We start from the raw sequence: 18,862 nt of genomic DNA on the forward strand, positions 1-18,862 counted from the left end.
AAAGAAAAAGCAACTTCAATTGATAGGGTTACTATAAAGCTTGGCAATGGTGAAGGCAGAGCACGCAACATTACGTTCGTGATCGTAAAGGGGTTAAATGGCAATCGAAAGTGAATCTCTTAAGTGATAGATCGGGTTGGTGTACGGTTTGTAAGAGTGAGTTTGTAAGAGTACTGACAAATGAGTGACTTAGGGGCATATTTATGAGGTCGGTGCCAAGTTCGACAAATTCGTGGAATGAGTGGTCAAGAAAATTATACTTGAATTAAGCGCGGATACAGAAGGGGGGAGAGTGATCACCCCACCAAAAGCCGAACAACACGTTGGAAACTTTTTCTGTCCCGTAAAATACGGGATGATCCGATGCACCTATCCATTAAGTCGCTTCTCCAACACATCGCCCCGGCCCTGGATGCGCCTTCCTTCGCTCCATTCGTACCTGATGATCTCTGCTTTAGCTCTACTCACAGCTGAAGCAGCGCCGTCTTAACGCATTGGCCCACCCGGCACGACCAGGGAGCCTCAAGAGAAGAGGGGCCTCAGAAAAATGAGAAGTAGTTGAATTTTTCAAAAATTTGCCTGGTAGGGCCTCAGAAAAATCAGGGCCGCTCAGGTTGTGGATTTAGTGGGGGGGGGGGAACTACCGCCCCTCCCAAGAGCTAAATAATTTGTCTTCCTTTAAAACCCGGGGCAATCTAACATGCTTGAATTGTTCGTCCCCCCGCCCCCCCGTCACATCATGGAACCACGCCTGACTAGAATGAGAGAAAAGCTGGCAACATTGGTGAAGCCAACCGGCGGCAAAACCATAAATCCGCATCTGGCACTATACTATAGTACTACATATATGCTATGAATGGAGATGCTATTGTCGAAGATTTATGCAGAATAACTGAAAAATGTCTGGCACCTTTCAATTTCGGTGTAAATACCTTTTGAAGAGAATATAGCGTGTAGTGAAAAATGCGTTGATGCATCCTTTTCTTACATGTTTCGCCTCGTCCTTTCTCTTCCCAAGGATATTTCCAAGCGATGGTGTAGAGTTTGGGACAGTTTTATAGGATTCGACAATAACCAATGTCCGAATATAATTTCCATACAATGCAGTGGGAGGAAAAACGATAAGTAAAAAAAAACAACAAAGGGTTCAATGATCCTTTTTTTTTGTTTATGTGGAAGTTATGCTTCCAGGTGTGGAAAAATTTCCTCTATAAAATTTCCATTTAATGTCAAGAGAAAACGGTTTTTTCTGTTCGAAATTGCGTTCCAGAAGGTTGAAAAAGTCCGTCTTTTTCGACTGAAGGTGTGATTCTTTCTCCTGTGCTCAGATCATCAAAAACTTTATTATGCTATTTCCGGTGTTAAATTTATTTAGCGCTATCATGAAATAGTTTGATATTTTAAAAAATTAAACTGTTCAAATTGTGAAATTTTTCAAAACTGCTTCATAAGCCCACTAGGACTAAACTTTAAATTACAAGTGGTTCACGGTAGCATAAGATGCAGCGGAAAAGTAATCCTTCCCAGTTTGGGATGACTTCTAATTTGGATATACAGGGTGTGTATAATTAAAGTTGTTCTCGAGGAAACATTTTATTTTCTGGATATTATGCTGAGGTGAACTCGGAAAGAAAAGTCATCCTGTCTTTCCGAGTTCACCTCAGCATAATCTCCAGAAAATGAAATGTTTCCTTGATATCTTGGGCTGAGAAAAAGCCATCTATCTCTCTAAAGTGGTTCTGTTACAAGTTGTTAAAATTTCAACCGACAAGGCTACGCAGTCTCCAATAACATCACAGTGCAGAAATTTGTCATACATGATACGGGTTGATATTGGGCTTTAGACCGAGAGAGTTACACACCTAGACAAGTTGCATCAGAAACAGAGAAGCGTGCATCTTCTAAATTTCGGCATGGCAATTAGGTGCCATTACACATTGCACAAAAATGACACTTCTTCAAACCGACCGAACCATCGACATTCTAGTTGAAGAAGATAGCTCACGTAATAAGAATATATACATCGAAAATCTGGTTCCTTGTAATATTTTTATGGACCTACAGAATAATAGAAAAACTTGGTACAGGAGTAGTACCAGGTAATGATACCGAGCATCCCTTCATACCTACAATGGCAGATAAAATTGGATTTTTTTTGCGTAAAATAAAAACTGGGAATGCATTGTGAACAGAATATAATTTACAGAACCTACTACTACTACTAAACCAGACATGCACCTCGTCCATATTCCTCTGCGGAACTTCTAACTAATTGGTACATGTTGTAATGTGTGTATATAAATAGTGAACCTGATCACCTATCTTTTACCAAGCAAGCTTCCATTAAACACCGTTAAGATGTTTCCAAAGAGGTGAGGAAAGTTCCAAAAAAAAAAAAAGAATAAACAAACAGACAGTCGCGTAACGATAATTAGTGAGCAACGAATGACCTCTCCTAATGACGTGACTCGTGGTGACTCGAATGTCATCGAACAGTTGTCCTCCTCCCTTCGACTGGAGACGACAAGATGAACAAGAAAAGGTCAGAACAAGCTTCTTCATTCGTGGGAAAGGTCTCGCCATTTCGTGGTCTGGCCTTTTTTCTCCTCCTCTCATTCTCTCTTATTCACTTATTTATACACTCGCATTCATCCATCATCTTTGGAAGAGTTCTTGTCACATTATTTATTTATTTACTTGTTTTGATTATTATTATTTTGAGGAAAGAAAGAAAGAGCAACGAGTTCGTTCGTCCACTTATTCCTCTTCCACGGTTCGGAGTATTCTGACAGGGAAATGGAAAAACGCACCAAATTATCGTGTTGTTAGTGGTCATTTGTATGCACGACTAACAACAACAACACGAAATGATTCAAAAATATGTCTGGAATGGAAAGTGTTTTTTGTTTTTGTTGTTTTTTCAACGTGAATGTGTAAGCAACTAGCCATAACTGAGTTATTCTCTTTCCCTTTAACAAAATTCTCGATGTTTTGACAGATTGAGGTAGAAAATTATTCCAACGGATGAATTATATATATTTTTATATTGCATGGAAATCAATGGGATGATACTATATAGTTTCTTGACCCTCATTTGTTTTTTTATAAATAATGAAGGTAGAATTGTAAATATTGATTTTCGATCATTTCCTCATGATTTAAACCAGGGGGTGCATAGTATCCTGCCCGCGGGCCGCAAGGCCGCTAACGAAACGATTCCACCAGCCCGCAAAAGTTGTTTCGACAGGAAAATATCAATATCTCACAACACGATAAATGCCTGGGTTGATAATATTCCTTTCATAAACAATACGAGATACCCCTAAAAAAGTTATTGAGGCAAATAAAGTTGCCAATTGCAGCCGAGAAAAATTGTCAAAGGCGAGTAAAGTTTTAATTTACAGCCGAAAAATTATCAAAGGCAAGTAGAGTTGCCAGTAACAAATGAAAGAAATGTCAAAAGCAAGTAAAGTTGCCAGTTAGAGCCAAGACTGATTGTCAAAGGCTAGAAAAGTTGCCAGTTACAGCCGAAAAAATTTTCAAAGGCAAGTAAAGTTTCCAGTTGCAGCTGAAAAAATTGTAAAACGTAAGTAAGGTTGCCAACTATCACTAAAATTTCTGAAAACTTGCTAATCGCGAGAAATGATGACTAGTCTACTGCAATTCAAAATGTTACTCGCCAAAACAACGTATATCTTTGAAAAATATTTGAGATGAATATATTTATATGTGACTGCAATTAATTATAACTTGAGCCATAATTATCATTATATAACTTATAAACCATGAAAATAATCTTAATTCTTGATTTCAAAAATTAAACTAAACATCTTTGAACATGTTCACCATGAATGAAAAAATTGGTATTTTATAAAAAAAAAGTTTTGGCGGCAAAAATTACGGGAATATCCCGTAGAATGCAGGCCATTGTGGCTTTGCCCTTTATATACACGTTTTTGGCCCTCAAATCTGGCCCGTGGACTGTAAAGATCGTGCACCCTCAATTTAAACCATCTTGAACTAAAAAGACTGAGAAATTGGAGACAAATATTATTTAAAAAATTTTAGGTGAATTCACGATTTTGAAATTTGATTGCAATACATATAGTTTAATGAAAACAGCAGAATTAGTGATCACGGATCCGGATTGTGAATTACCATCAGGATGCGCAGATGAACAGAGAACCGTGTGAAAGAGAGATAATCTTTCTTTGTTCTCTCAAAACTCACTCCGGTTCAAATGTGGGTTTGTGGAGGATTGTAGCATTCTTGGATTTTGATTCATAAATATTAAACAATCTCCATAATATGAAAGCTTCACACACACACGCACGTACATTGTGCCCCACATTGTTTGCGCAGCGGATATCTCTGTAACCGTTGACTTTAAAGACGCTATTTGATTTACAAAAGTTTTCAAATGACGTGCAGTTACTTGAAATCTTGAAATTTATCTGGGGGGGGGGGTTGTATACATAAAACAATAAAGAAATTGCCTTTTTTTTTTGTACAGTTCCCATGTGCACTCAAAAACCCAACTCAAGTAAGGGTGAAAAAAAATTAAAAATCACGCTAGTTTAGAAAGTGCATTATCTGACGTTGATCCTGCTTCTGGTCTACCAGGTGCATGCACGGTTGAGTAGTAATATAAGGGCAATATATTGCTATGTGTGTATATATAGCAATGTGTTGCCACGAGAAAACATTTTGGTGTTATTTTCATGGATCTGCCCTGTCCCTTGGGAGATCATACCCTTGTATACAGTTTGTGTGTAGTTCATGTGTTGTGTTGTTTTTGTTATGTTGTTGTATATGTAGTTTATTCATACAAATAAACCTTTACTCTTTCTCTCTCTCTCTCACTCTAAAAAAAAAAGTAGAATTCAGACCAAAAAATTTAAATTTGTGGTAATGGGGATATAAAATGCCTTGAAATTGACTCATAGGATCAATGACCTATTACCTTATCAGAATTTTTATTGATGTTATCAATCGATTAAATTTTTTACAAATCTAATTCAATCTGAACCATAAAGGAAAAATAACATTCAAAAGTGGACATAGTTTCCGCAATGCTATTGACTCCCTTATTGTATATATGGGATCTTTGTACTATAAACAGAATAGCAACTAGTGGCACGCAATCTATTACGGTGTTTGAAGCGCCTTTTAAATAGGTGAACATCTTCTCTAAGTTTTGTTACGTACACGGTGCTAATCAAATATATCTGTACTTAGTTTTTCTGCATCATATGAGTATTATACGGAATTATCTTGTACATTATATTTTCAATATTTCATATTATATTCTTAGTTGGTTTTTTTTAGGATTGAGCTTTGTTGTTGCATTGTGATAGATATATGTATGTACATGCGCGCAATATATATGTTACCGTGAAATACCAATACCTGGCAAATGCCGATATTCTCCGATGAATGTCAGCGTTCACATAGCCGCTTGATGTATGTCCGAAATATTTGCTAAATATCAGTATTTCTCACTTACACCGGCAAATGTCGGCATTCAGCATGCACTGATGTCGACATACACCGGCGATGGCCCGAATATATAAGAATATAACCGAATATTCTGTCTTTCACTGACCTATTTGGTACGTGCCAACATTATTGACAATCCCTAAATTTCAGTCTTTCACAGTAACATATACAGTTAAGTTCCCCGACATTGTCCTGCTCCCCATAAAAGCCATTTCTCTTACGGGGGGCGGATTTTGCTGGTGAAGCCAGGACCACGTACGGTATGAAAGAAAAAAAGGATAAAAGAAAGTGTATAGAGACTAAACTTAGCTAATAATTTTAAACTACGCAAGTTGATAATTACTAGTCATTAGAAATCTGAAACATTCTACATTTATTAAATCAGCAAAAAGATGCCGAATATTTTTAACAGACTCTTAGCTTTTAAGAGTATTCATTCGGGATGATTTCTGTTTCTAAAAATATTCTTCATTAGCAGTAATCAGGTAAATGAATTTCGTGAGAACAAAATGACAGCATTGACCGATAAAAGAAAAACGTAAAGGAAATGCGCATACAAATGAGGAAGAGGATGAGTCTGTTTCATTTTCAATTACTGCTTCTTCCCAAAAGTATAAAAGCGAGGAAGATATTGGCTACTGTTTCAATTATCTCCAATCTGATGAAAGTAAATGATTTATCAGAGGTAAATGACTTTCCTAAACGTTTTTTACTCTTGAGTGTTTTTTGTCAAAAGAAAATGGGGGAAAAAATTCCTTCTTTCCTAACCAAAAAAGAATGAACATTAGGGGAAAAAATTCACTGAAAAAAAAATCAAATTCAACATACAGTAAAACCTTGATAAGTCGTCACCTCATGTTATCGAAAAATTATGACGGCTTAAGCGGAGTGACGGCTTAAGCGAAGTGCCGTCATAAATTTAAAGTAATATAACATTTATCCATTTATCAAAATATGAATTAAAATTACAATATCAATAAAATTTATAGATTGCAAAAGAAAAAATTGAAATTTTTAGCTTTTTTAGAACTTTTATTACTTAACTTATTGTGTTAAAATATACTCTGGTACACTTATGATTTATACTAGTAATTTTTAATTTAGACTAATCAGAGCAACTGTTAGAATAGTTAGTTTTTCTTTACAACAGAACTACTACACATTAATATTTTACATATGCGTGTAATTTAATTTTAGTTTTAATTCTTTATCTGTAGTTCATGAAACAACTACAAGGTAATCTTGGTAAAATTTATCAACGTAATCGTTTCACATACTAACTACAAGCTGATCTCGAACATAGGGTCCACTTTGAGGGACTTGTGGGGTTCTGCATAGGGGAAAAGCACACATTAGAAGACCTCAACTTTTGAAAATGGTCTGGTTTTTCAACAAAGATAATTTGTTTAAATTTGAAGCCCTAAATTAGTGGGGCCGATGCAGAAATTACTCTAGCTCGAGAACAGTCCCTAACTTCCTCAGCGTAACTTTCGTTACTTGAACTGTTTCGTTTTGGTACATAAGGCTTTTATGGTGACTTCTAAGCATATGACAATGCTGTTAACAACCTATTTTTTTTTAAAGGAAGCCATAGAAATCATCTGTTCTTCTCTCAAAAACTTTTTGCACCGATCATTTTGCAATGCATAGGTTTTACGAATATCCACTCGGGATGATTTCTGTTACTAAAAATATTCTTCATTAGCAGTAAGCAGGTAAATGAATCGTGTGAGAGCAAAGTGGCAGCATTGACCGAGAAAAGAAAAATGTAAAGGAAATAGGCATAAAAGAGGATGAGTCTGTTTCAGCTTCTATTCAATTAATGCTTCTTCCGAAAAGTATAAAAGCGAGGAAGATATTGGCTACTGTTACAATCATCCCCATCTGATGAAGTAAATGATTTATCCGAGGTGAATGGCTTTCCTAAACGTTTTTTACTCCTAAGTGTTTTGTCAAAAAAAAAAACTAATAACAAAATAGCATTTTTTGTTTTCTAACCAAAGAAGTAAGTAACATGGGGGGGGGGAGGGAGCATTCTTTCACGCTACGTTACATATAACGTCGACATTTTGAAGGTCAGGTGTTTATTTCTTTTTGGTTTTCCCCTCAAAAAAGACATGAAGATGGCATCCTGCAATTACTCTATTTCTCTTCTTATTTTCTCTACTTTTTTTTCATTCTTAATGTTACAATACGGGAAGAAGAAGAAGAAGAAGAAGAAAAGAATAAATGGTTAACATGGCAGTAAGAAAGGAAAAGAACTAATCGGGTCAGGGATGTTCGAGAAAGTTATCATCGATTACGGTTTCAGAACGACCGACGCTTGGAAAAGAATGTGCGAAATGAATGGAATTTTTCCTATAGACGCGTTTCACAGAGAGATACAAATGTATCACATTGTTCTGGAATTGTCGTTTCACAATGCCGTTTTTTTTGTTTTCTTCTTCGTAGTCGTTGAAGTAGAGAAAAAAAATTGCGACATGACTAAATCCATTGTATTTTGAAATTGATTCTTCTCTCAGTTTTCTGATATTTCTACCGACAGTAACGGAGATTTTCCCTCTACATTTTCATATGGAAATCGCTAATTGAAAACTTACTTGAGATGAGACGCGTTTTTCAGTGTGTCTCAGTACTCACAGGAAGCGGAGATGTTTTTCTGTTTATGTACAAAGAGTTGTTCACTAATTGGATGAAATTTTGATTGGTTCATTAGTTTAGGATGGATGTGGTAAAGAACGTTTATTCGCTTTATAAGAGATTTTCAATTTCTGCACCCTGACAATTTAGAAGCTATTCTCAATCTTCTTGCCCTAGCAACACCCTTGAAATCATTAAAATATGTCATGGATTGGAGTAATATTCACATTCCGAGACACTCTTCAAAAAATTATAATAATCCATATACAAGGAAACGATCAATCTTCAAAGCAGTATATAGGTTGTACTATAAATGCATAAACAGCTTGACTTTTGACACCACAGGCACCCCAAAAAATTCATTACGTAACCATAGGGTTCTGCGGAAGAAAATTTGGAAACCTATGTTCGAGTAAAACATGAAACAATATTCATGTTTGCTATAACCAGGGGTGCACTGGACAAATGCGGCTCAACCACCAGGGGTTTCCATCCAGCCCGAGAAACTTGTTCGTTAGAAAAGTATCAATACACACAACACGATAAATACCTAAGCTGACAATATATTTTTCATAAAAATATGGAATAACGCTCAAAAAGTTGTAAAGACAAATAAAATTGTCAAGTACAGCCGAAATAATTATCAAAGACAAGTTGAAATTTATAGCCAAAATAAATGTCAAAGGAAAGTTTCAATTTACATCCAAAAAATTTATCAAAGACAAGTGAAGTTGCCAGCTAGGCCTATCGCTAAAATTACTGAAAAATCACCAATCACGGAAAATAATGGGTGCTGCCAGGTCTAAATTTTTTATTATAATTTATAATAATAAATAAATAAATTATTATACTATAATTTGCAAGTCAGAAAAATAGTCTTAATCCTCGATTCGAAAATTCAACAAAGCCTTATGGAAAATCGAGGTTAAAACGGGACATTTTATAAAAAAGTTCGGACGTCCAAAATTACTAGAATATCCCGTAAAATACGGGTCATACGGTCGCTCATCATTTATAGACGTTTCTGGCCCGCGAGCCGTAGAAATATTCCGTATTTGTTCCGCGGACCGAAAAGGTTGTACACTCCCCTGACTATAACTACTGCTATCCACTATGTTTCTCGCGGAAACTTGTTCAGATTGAACCTTGAACCGGATTCCACGGAGGCTAAGGATGTTTGTCATATGAAATGGAAAAAAATACAGTATATTCAATATATATAGTGAGGCCTCTCAATGAGGGACACCCATCTCTCCCATGGTAACAGGCAATTTTCCCAAAGAGAGGTGTCCATTATTCAAAGGTAAATATTGTAAGTCACTATTAGAAGGGGCATGAATCAGGACATCCGTTATTTAAATGGAGGTGTCCCATAAAAGGAGATTTGACTGTAAAATCACACTTAAGGAATGAGAATCACTGCTATATACAAATGTTCCTAATTGAAAATTCGTTAAAAACCGCCGTCGCAAACTGACCTGGAGCCTTTCATTCTCAGACTTCAGAGATTGATTCGTCGACTGCAGGTCACGGACCTTGGCTTCTGACTGCTCCAGTTGAGTCTCCAGCTCAGCCTCCAATTCCCGGCTACCATCTTGGAACTCTTGGAGTTCTTGCTGCGTTTCTTCGAAACTGGAATTAGTAGATGAAATATTTTAGATTAATTTTGAATCTTTCTCAGCCTTTTTTAATATAGGCCTACTCCTATTTTTTTTTTAATTTCCACACGATAAAAAAATACAGTTGAACAATACAGTTTTAATACACGGTGTCCCATAAATTCTTAAATACAGTATTTTAAAAATTCATGAAAATTGCAGGAATTGGTACATATTTGAATGTGGTTTGCGAAAGTTCAAATTTTTATCGATAGAGGGGCTGCACGGAAGAAAATCACTGGAAATATGTAAATCAGAGTCTTACCACAGAATGCAGGGATTAACAGCTCATTTCTGAATTTCCCTGGCGTCGACATAAGGTTTTTCATTGCGATGTTGATATTGGTGGATAAAGCACTATATTGGTGAAGTTGTTTTACTTCAGCCACGAATCTCCGGCTGAAGCCTTACGAATGTTTTGGACACAGAAGAGATTGGAGAAAAGTTCAGGTCGTGTCACTCCTGCTTCAGTGCCCTCTATCGACGTAAATTAGAATTTTTTTTCTGTTTAAGAACCATAACAAATCTCCTTTCGTGAACAACTTTTTCGTAAAGCGGATTCAAATATACAAATTTCTTCAATTTTTATGAATATTTAAAGAAATTAGTGTATTTGAATGCGCTTTGCGAAAAAGTTGTTCTCACGAAAGCAGATTTGTTATGGTTCATAAACAGAAAAAAGTTCGAATTTAATCGATAGAGGGCACTGAAGCAGGAGTGATATGACGAACTTTTCCCTGTTCGTTTAGAAATAGTTTAAAAATGCTCATAAAAATTAACTATTTACGAATTTCTAAAACACCTTGTTGGAATCGTAAAGACTTTTATCTTCACCATCAAGAACGTTATTCTTTTTCTTTTTTTAAAATAAAATGAGGATTCTATTTCAGAAAATTGGTCAATAATTTTTTTTTCTTACGATGACTCAAACTCATGCTAATCGAGTGAAGCTTTCAAAACAGATGAAATCTTAAACCACACGTAAAATCGAATAAATCTTGAAGTTAGTCACGGATTTTGACGAGTATCAGACAGTATCAGACATCACCGATAACACATTTTTCTTCGAAAAAGAAAAACAATTTTTTTTTTCCCTACAGATTTCTGGAAAGATCTGTTATCGAGCTTAAACAAGAGAATAACATCGGTGTTTTTTTCTTCATTTTCCAATGTTACATCACGATTAAGGGACCGTGAACCGATTTCCTGTGGCCTCTACGAGAAACCCGAGTTTTATCTTCGTCCTACTATGATTAGGTAATTCAATACGATCTTTTTTTTGCAATTCTAGGCTCGCATCGGAAACACAGCGTATTTTTAAGCAGTTATAGGTAAACAGAATAATATTTTACAAGAAAATTATCTTGGTTTTTCTTGAACACTAATCGGAAAGATATTTCGCAAACAAATATGCAGATGTGTATAGGAGATAGAGGATTTTTTTTTAGAAACCCCTCTAGGTGACGCGTAAGCATAGAAAAGCTAATTATGTAACGACGATGAACAAAGATCATGGTAACGAAAAACAAGAGAATGGCCTCGGATCACGATTGGCCTTAATATGTCAATTAAAACAGAATGTTCTGGGCGGTTCCTTCGTGAATGTCTGAAAACTCAGTGAAAGATTATCAGCAGTGATTGCAGTGACTGAAAATTCTCCTTGCGCAATGAATACACTACAAATGTGTCTTCAACTGAAATTAGTTCGAAACCGACACAAGTTACGAGATTGATCCAACTGCCAGCTACTTTTCTTTTGATGTCTTTGATCCCGATCAAGGTCGAGTGTTTTTGTAATCGACTATAATTCCTGGGACTATTGGCAAAAATATGACTACAATTGATAAAATCTGGAAATGATTAGCATATTGCCCCGTCTCGGGCGCATATTAGCAACCACAACCATTACATTAACACAAGTAAGTAGGAAACTAAGGCGCCTAGAGGTCGGCGGACGCATAGTCTTCCATCTTGGGAGCGGCAAAGCAAGTTTTTGTTTAAAGTGACGACTAATTGTAAAATAAAAAACAGGATAGGGAACAGCAGTTAGCTATAGCTGTGATACAGACACGCTTCGCTCAGAAAAAGCGGATGAAGTCAGCCTTGAGTAATCCTGTCAGTGCTTATGTGGTCTTTATCTCATCAACCGTTTGTCGTAGAGGTATTATTTCTAGGGCTGGGAATATAGCTCGATTAAAATTTTTAACCGGTTAATCAAAAAATTTTAATCGATTAATCGAAAAGAGTTTTTCGTGACTTTATAATATTAATAAATGCTATAAAAATATATTTTATTCATTTCACTCACCTATTCGGTGGATGTAAACAAATTTAGGAATAGGGTAAGAAATTAAGGCTGCCCTCTTCAAGCAATTTAATATGCTGAACATAATTGCCAAAACCTCTAATTTTTCACCTAGATCTTGTAATTTAAAAAAAAACAACTTTATCTTCGGTTATTATTCACTGATTTCGAAACTACTTTCGATTATACTGTTGTTTGGTTTCTCTTCGAAACTTCTCTCGAATGGTACTTGTGAGAAGACGAGCTGACGTTTCCAAGCGTACGAAAAACTACTGTTTATAGTGGAGACAATAAATTTTGTTCTTCTAAAACTCCCACCAAACTCTATTTGAAACTGAAATCATTAGTTTTCGTGAATCTAATTTGATCTAAATATTGATTCAAATATTTTTAAATATGGTCACTTATACAAAATGTTCTGTACAGAACATGATTTAAAAGTCGTCTAATCGTTTTTTACAAAAAAAAAAATCAAGTTAATTCACAAACTTTTAATAAAAATTTTAATCGAATTGATTGTATCGAGTCGATTAATTCAACTAAAATTTTTAACTGCGATTAACAATTGATCGATTGATTAATCGATTTTAATCGGACCAGCCCTAATTATTTCAATTTTAAAAAATGCTCAAAAGGCATCCAAAAATTACCCTACACCAGTTTCCAGAGTGAAAGTACAGTGTGTCACAAAATAAAAGAAGATCGAAATTCTTATACGGTCCACTTGTCCTCTAACTTCCAATTACAAAGATGTTACTCTGTCTTTCCTGAGCCCAGCAAAAGAAATACCATGTTACCATGTTTGCCGCTGTGGTGGTCGAGTGGTTATAGTGACGGACTCGCGATGCGATGATCCGGGTTCGAACCCCACAGTGGTGGTCGGCTGAAGTTGGTTTTCTGTGGTTCCCAACTTCAAGGCGCAAATGCGAGCCGATCTCCCCGTTAAAAAGTCTCGCCACAGAGAGCAACAGTCCTACAACGATAAATCATTCAATCATAACACTTCACTCATAGTTAGAAAAACTAGTGGCAGATGGCAGCACTGCACATAACAAGCATTACAGAGAAACAACAAAAACTTCACGTCAGGTTTCACTACACGTACACGCACATTCCCGCATGTACCGATTCGTTGGGGGGTTCCGGGGGGGGGGGAACATGTGTGGTGTAGTAGTAGTAGGTAGGGCCTCCAAAAAATGGCTCGGGGATCCATGATGTTCTTAAGTCAGCCACCTCGTTGGGCAATTTGCCTGTTGTGGCGTTGTATTTGTATTTGTATCTGCAATATTCACTGAGATATTTTAATTCAAAAATCTGAAAAAAGTTGTGAAATAACAGCAAAAACTAACGGACAACGTTTTTTTCCCCTCATTTAGGCTGTCCTTTCTCCGATTTTTGAATTCGAATATCTCAGCGAATACTGCAGTTAAAAACATGAGATCTCTTTTGTTGGGCTCGCAAAAGATAAGGCAAGAACATTCTAATTGAATGTTAGAGGACAGGAGAAGAGCGTATGAAAATTTCATTTTTAATTTGTGACACACTTGTATTTTCACTCTCAAAACTGGAACAGGGTAATTTTTTAATACATTTTAAGTAATTTTTTAATTGCAATCCTACCTCTACGACAAACAGTTGATGAGATAAAGGCCGCATTAGCACTTACAGGACACCTTGCAAACAAACTCAGTGGGAGAAGCCTATATTTTGCACACGTATACTAATATCGGTCACCCATAAAAATGTTGATTTACATGATATAACGTGAATAAAGTATCTAAAAAAAGATAAAAATTCTAGCCATAACCATAATTTCATATATAATGACAAAAAATACATATTTCCTTATAAACAGCTCATAAGGAAAGGCTTCATGCGAGAGGCCCATTCCCATTTACACACGATATTCTAGATCTCTCTTCCTCGATCTTTTGAATTTCTTGACTGGCAGTATAAATTTATATCCCCTTATTTATTTCAAATGTCTAATTGATTTATGAATATAAAATAATTTCCGGGTAATACATCGTATACAGAAAAATGCCCAGATTTTTCATAATATAATATAAATACAATCATTTATCGTATATTTATGCTAGGTATTCTATCGACGTCAAGGAGACTGTTACATACACAAAACCTCACAATTTCCCATCCGTTTCAATCAAATTTTGCATTTCCACTATATAGCAATTAAGTTTACAGACACTTTTTACAACTTACAAATTTTGCGAGTTGCGAATAGAAAGATTTGACGCATGATCTCGGCAATGTTCGCAGAAATCTTTCCAACCGACTATGCCTCCTTTTCTAATACCGAATTAGAGCCTTATTAATACCTTATAATACCGAATTAGATTTATTTGCCACTGAATTGGAGAGATTTCGACTTGCAGATAATATTTGAAACGGTTTCGTAACACGGCTCCCTGTTCCCATCGTTTCATCTAGTTTACGGGGTACATTCTTAGGGTGCGATTATACTGCACGCGTGTTTCCGATTCTGAATCTCCGATTGGTTAAAAACCCAAATTTCAACTTTTTTTAGCTTGGAATTCGGGTTTTTAACCAATTGAAGACGACGCGGGTTTCCCGAATCGGAAACACTTAGACGCTTATAATCGCACCTTTAGACAACACATTGTAGACTGGTTTTTTGACTGGTCTCACTCACCGCACCGGTATGTACGAGTATAAAAACACCACGAGTTATGACTGTGTTTACAATGTGTGAAAATGGAACTGGTGAAACAATGTGTTGATATTTCGGAGATACCAATTAACCAAGACTTGATATCCTGGTCCAACACAATTATTCCTTGCACTTTTCGTTTTGATATCCTGCTAGTACAGTGGCTCTCAAAGTTTTTCACCCATAGCTCCTTTGTCCGATTTATGGTTTCTTAGCGGCTCCCTAGAATATTTTAGTACAGCTTTTCTTAACCTATGGTCCGCCGCAATGTCATACGTGGTCCGCAGGCGGACTAGATAAAATTATTCACCCGTTGTGATTGATATTAGCAATATATATCTATATGGTTTAAATAAAAAACCTTCATACTTAGGGTTCACCTACATCATCGAGGAGAATGCAAGAAATTGTGATCCTAAATAAAGGATACCAAAAAATATAATTTTGCCAAAAATTGCAATTTATTATCTTAAACGCAATTCGCTAATTAGTGCTAAAATTGCTGGAGGGTGTGGAAATAAAGGGCTGCTACAAATTATAATAAACAAAAATGTATTTCACGAGAAAAAAATATTAAAATGATCTGATGACCATATTTCCATTCAGAAAAATAAAATTCGATACATTGGGATCTTAAATAATAATCCGTAAAATATGGGACATCGCCAATTTCCATCAAAAAAACTGTCAGAAGTATGCTCAATCCCCAATCATTATTTACATTCCAACAAAAAAGTGAAAATTACAGGGAGCCCTAAGTAATACGGAACACAAGTGGTCCGTCAAATTGTTTCAGACAATTTTCTGGTCCTTGTTTTCAGAATGGTTGTGGAACACTGGTTTTTAGTAGATATTTTTACACTTATAAAAGAACCACCTTCAAAGCATAAATAGGCCCACAAATCAATGCCTCCAGCACGACGCGTCGCCCCGACAAAAGTTGGCGACGACGCTACATTGAGCCGTGACGCACACTTTGAGAAACACTGTGTTCGGATTGCTGGGCACTGAGAAGGTTCTGGTTGTTGAAGAGTTAGTTCATGGTGGATTAGAAGATTTTCTATTGTTTTGACTATAAGTGAAGGTCCAACCTGCACCTTCACGTGGTCTAGAAAATCATCTCTAGCATGTGAAAAACGGACAGCGTGAATGATCATAAGTAGCGATTGCTTTAGACAGTCGTTTACTCTGTATAGCAGGTGTACACAACCTTGAATCTATAGGCCGAATATGAGGTATTTTTGCTACTCTCGGGCTAGAAACTTGTATATATAGATAGCATGGCCACATGACCTGTATTTTACGAGACATTTCCGTAATTTTGGTCTCCCAACATTTCTATATATAGTGTCCCGTTTTCCCCCATATTTTCAATGAGGTAAGCTTGAGTTTTTAATCTTTACTGAAATTAAGAATTAAGATTATTTCCATGGCTTCGTAACTCTATCATAATTAATAATAGCTATATAGATATATTCATTTCACAATGTTTGTCACGCATATATTTTTTCATTGCTGTTGCGAAGATGAATTGAAGATGATTGGAAAGAGAGAAAGTTCAACTGTCCTTGCGGGGAATCGAACCCACGTCATTTCACTTTCCGGATGAACGCACTAGACTACAAAGGCAACGAATCTCTCAATCTTTCCTTGGAGCTCATGTGCACTGAAAGGGGCCGTACATGGACGGTCGGACCTGACTCATGCCAAGCTCACAACTGCTGACGATGCTACCAGATGGCGACTTATGAAAGGATAACGTCACTCTCCACTACATACGAAGGTTTTTAATAAACAGGTTTTTAACGAAGGTTGTTAAAAATTTTCGTATGTATAGCGAAGAGTGACGTCATCCTTTCATATACAGTCGAATCCCGTTTTAATGAACACCGTTATAGTGAAAACCTCGTTTTAACGAACGCTTTTCTAATCCTCCAGATAAATTTGCAAAGGAATAAAATGCAAAAAACCTGGGATTCCTTTATAACGAAATTACGTTATAAGGAAATGATTTCTCCGGTCTCTTGGAGTTTGTTATAACGGGATTCAACTGTATTTTTTATTAGTGAATAACATTTTTACCCATTGCGACCTGCAGTAGTCATCATTTTCCGCCATAGGTGAATTTTCATCAATTTTAGCGATAGTTGCAACTTTTATTTGCCTTTGACAATTTTTTTCTGCCTACGACCTTGCATTTGGCAACGTTTTGATAGCTTGCGCTATCCGCGTATGGATCCCAATTTCCCGTATTTTTATGAAGGAAATGTGGTCAGCCTAAGTATTCATCGCGTTGCGTGTGTGTTTAGATATTTTTCTACCATAACACCTTTCTCGCGGGACAGATGGGACCCTTGAGCCGGCCGCATTTTAACCCTCGGGCCGGAGTTTATGCATCCCTACTGTACGGAAACCGATAAAACCTATCGGAAGCGAACTTATTAGCGAAAAACATTTTAATCCTAGATTAATCCAGACGCTTTATTACACTACAATTGAACACATCTATTATATAACACTTCGGGACACTGAACTCCGATCAGAACGAGACTAGAATTTCAATCAGACTTCTTTTTTTTTTTAAAGGGATCATAAAAAAAAAATCGAATCCACGTGTTGTTTTTCTTCTGTATAGTTCCCAATTAACTGTAACCGATCCCAGTTCGTACACACACGTAACAACGTTGGAAGTGTCTCCGCCTCAGACGAGTGAATTCTAAATTTTCGGCCTCAGGTCAGGGAACACACCTTTATCATCATCATCAGAGAGAGATGCTGTTCTGATTTTCTTTTCTTATCCTATCTTGGTCACACTAGAATAAAGAAAGTGCTATCAAAAGAAAGGGTGAGGCCTTTTTTGTGCTTTTCGTTTTTTTTTAAACTCTATCGTACATCAAACAAAGACGCACGTAAGAGTTAACAGAAAACAAAAAGGAGATTTTGAGAGTGAAGAAAATGAAAAAAAATATCTATCTTTGAACTCGTTTAACTGATTTTTTTTCTTCTCCATTTCAAGGTCAATAACAGTTGATTCAAATAAATTCGAAGAAGAGAGTTAGATGATACTCTGAATAAGGACACCGAAGTAATTTTCTTGGAATAATGAACGGTATTTACATAAGACAACTGCTCCATTTTTTCTTCGTCATTACAAATTTACTTTGCATGAAGAGTGGATGAGAAATTCACCGAGTTTTTATGATTGGCTCTTCTTTAGACAACAAATGTCGGGATGCAAATAATTTGGGACGATGATAATTTGGTAGCGAAATTATGTGGCCGTGTGTCTCGTTTCGGTTTTTAAGGTCTGTCGAAGTGCCTCGATATCAGGCAACGGTGCTATGAACGTAAATAATTTTGAGAATCCCAGGTTTAGAAAAATTGTGAATTGTTATTTATAAAATTTTAGTAATTTTTATGTGCACTAAACCCCCACCCCTTTAAATTTTTTTACGATTCGTGTGGTAGTTTATATGTAAAAATACCATTATGATTTGATCAATTTTCGTAAATTTTTTTTGTAATTTGTTATTTGAAGATTCATTTTTATAAACTTTTCCTTTTATCTTTTTTATTATGTATTTTTTTCTCTAATTTTCATCATCTTTTATAGCATTTTTTGGTCACCTTTTTTCTTATCTGTTTTCTCCATATTGTCATCAATTTTCTGTCACCTGACTACAAAATTTTTAACCTTTTCTTCATCAATTTCCTTTATCTTTTTATTGGTTAGATCATTTTTTCTACAAATTTACTACTTTTTTTTTCTACCTTTTTATTTTAACATGTTTTTATCATCTCTTCTACAAATTTTTTTCATGACCTTTTTTACAACATTTTTATCATTTTATTGTACAACATTTTTGTATCATATTTTCTGAATAAAATTTATCACTTTTTCGACAAAAATTACATCATCTTTTGCCAAATTTTTATTAATTTCGTATTGAAGTTTGTCGATTCATCATTGAAATCTCTGCCATTTTCACCAGAATCAATCAGTTTCTCTTTATATCTTATACCGTAATTATCCCTTACGTGTTTCATTAAACCTTGTTAATCTTAAAA

The 18,862-nt window shown here is 35.8% G+C and overlaps 1 protein-coding gene across 2 annotated transcripts in view; it reads right to left on the reverse strand.

The window, feature by feature from the left end:
- LOC149076979 (nuclear distribution protein nudE-like 1) overlaps window positions 1–18,862 on the reverse strand; it is a 70,403-nt gene that overhangs the window by 18,887 nt on the left and 32,654 nt on the right. For both annotated transcript variants that reach the window (XR_016194131.1, XM_089244710.1), the window contains exon 2: window positions 9,618–9,771. Coding sequence is in view for 1 of the 2 variants with exons in the window: in XM_089244710.1 (XP_089100836.1) it covers window positions 9,618–9,771 (154 nt within the window). In the remaining variant the exon portion in view is untranslated. The remainder of the gene's footprint in view (window positions 1–9,617; window positions 9,772–18,862) is intronic.

Source organism: Pholcus phalangioides, unplaced genomic scaffold (genome assembly GCF_987345545.1).
Source record: "Pholcus phalangioides strain wild (caught in Gottingen) unplaced genomic scaffold, Ppha-v1.0 ptg000015l_1, whole genome shotgun sequence".
Classification (NCBI taxonomy): Eukaryota; Metazoa; Arthropoda; class Arachnida; order Araneae; family Pholcidae; genus Pholcus; species Pholcus phalangioides.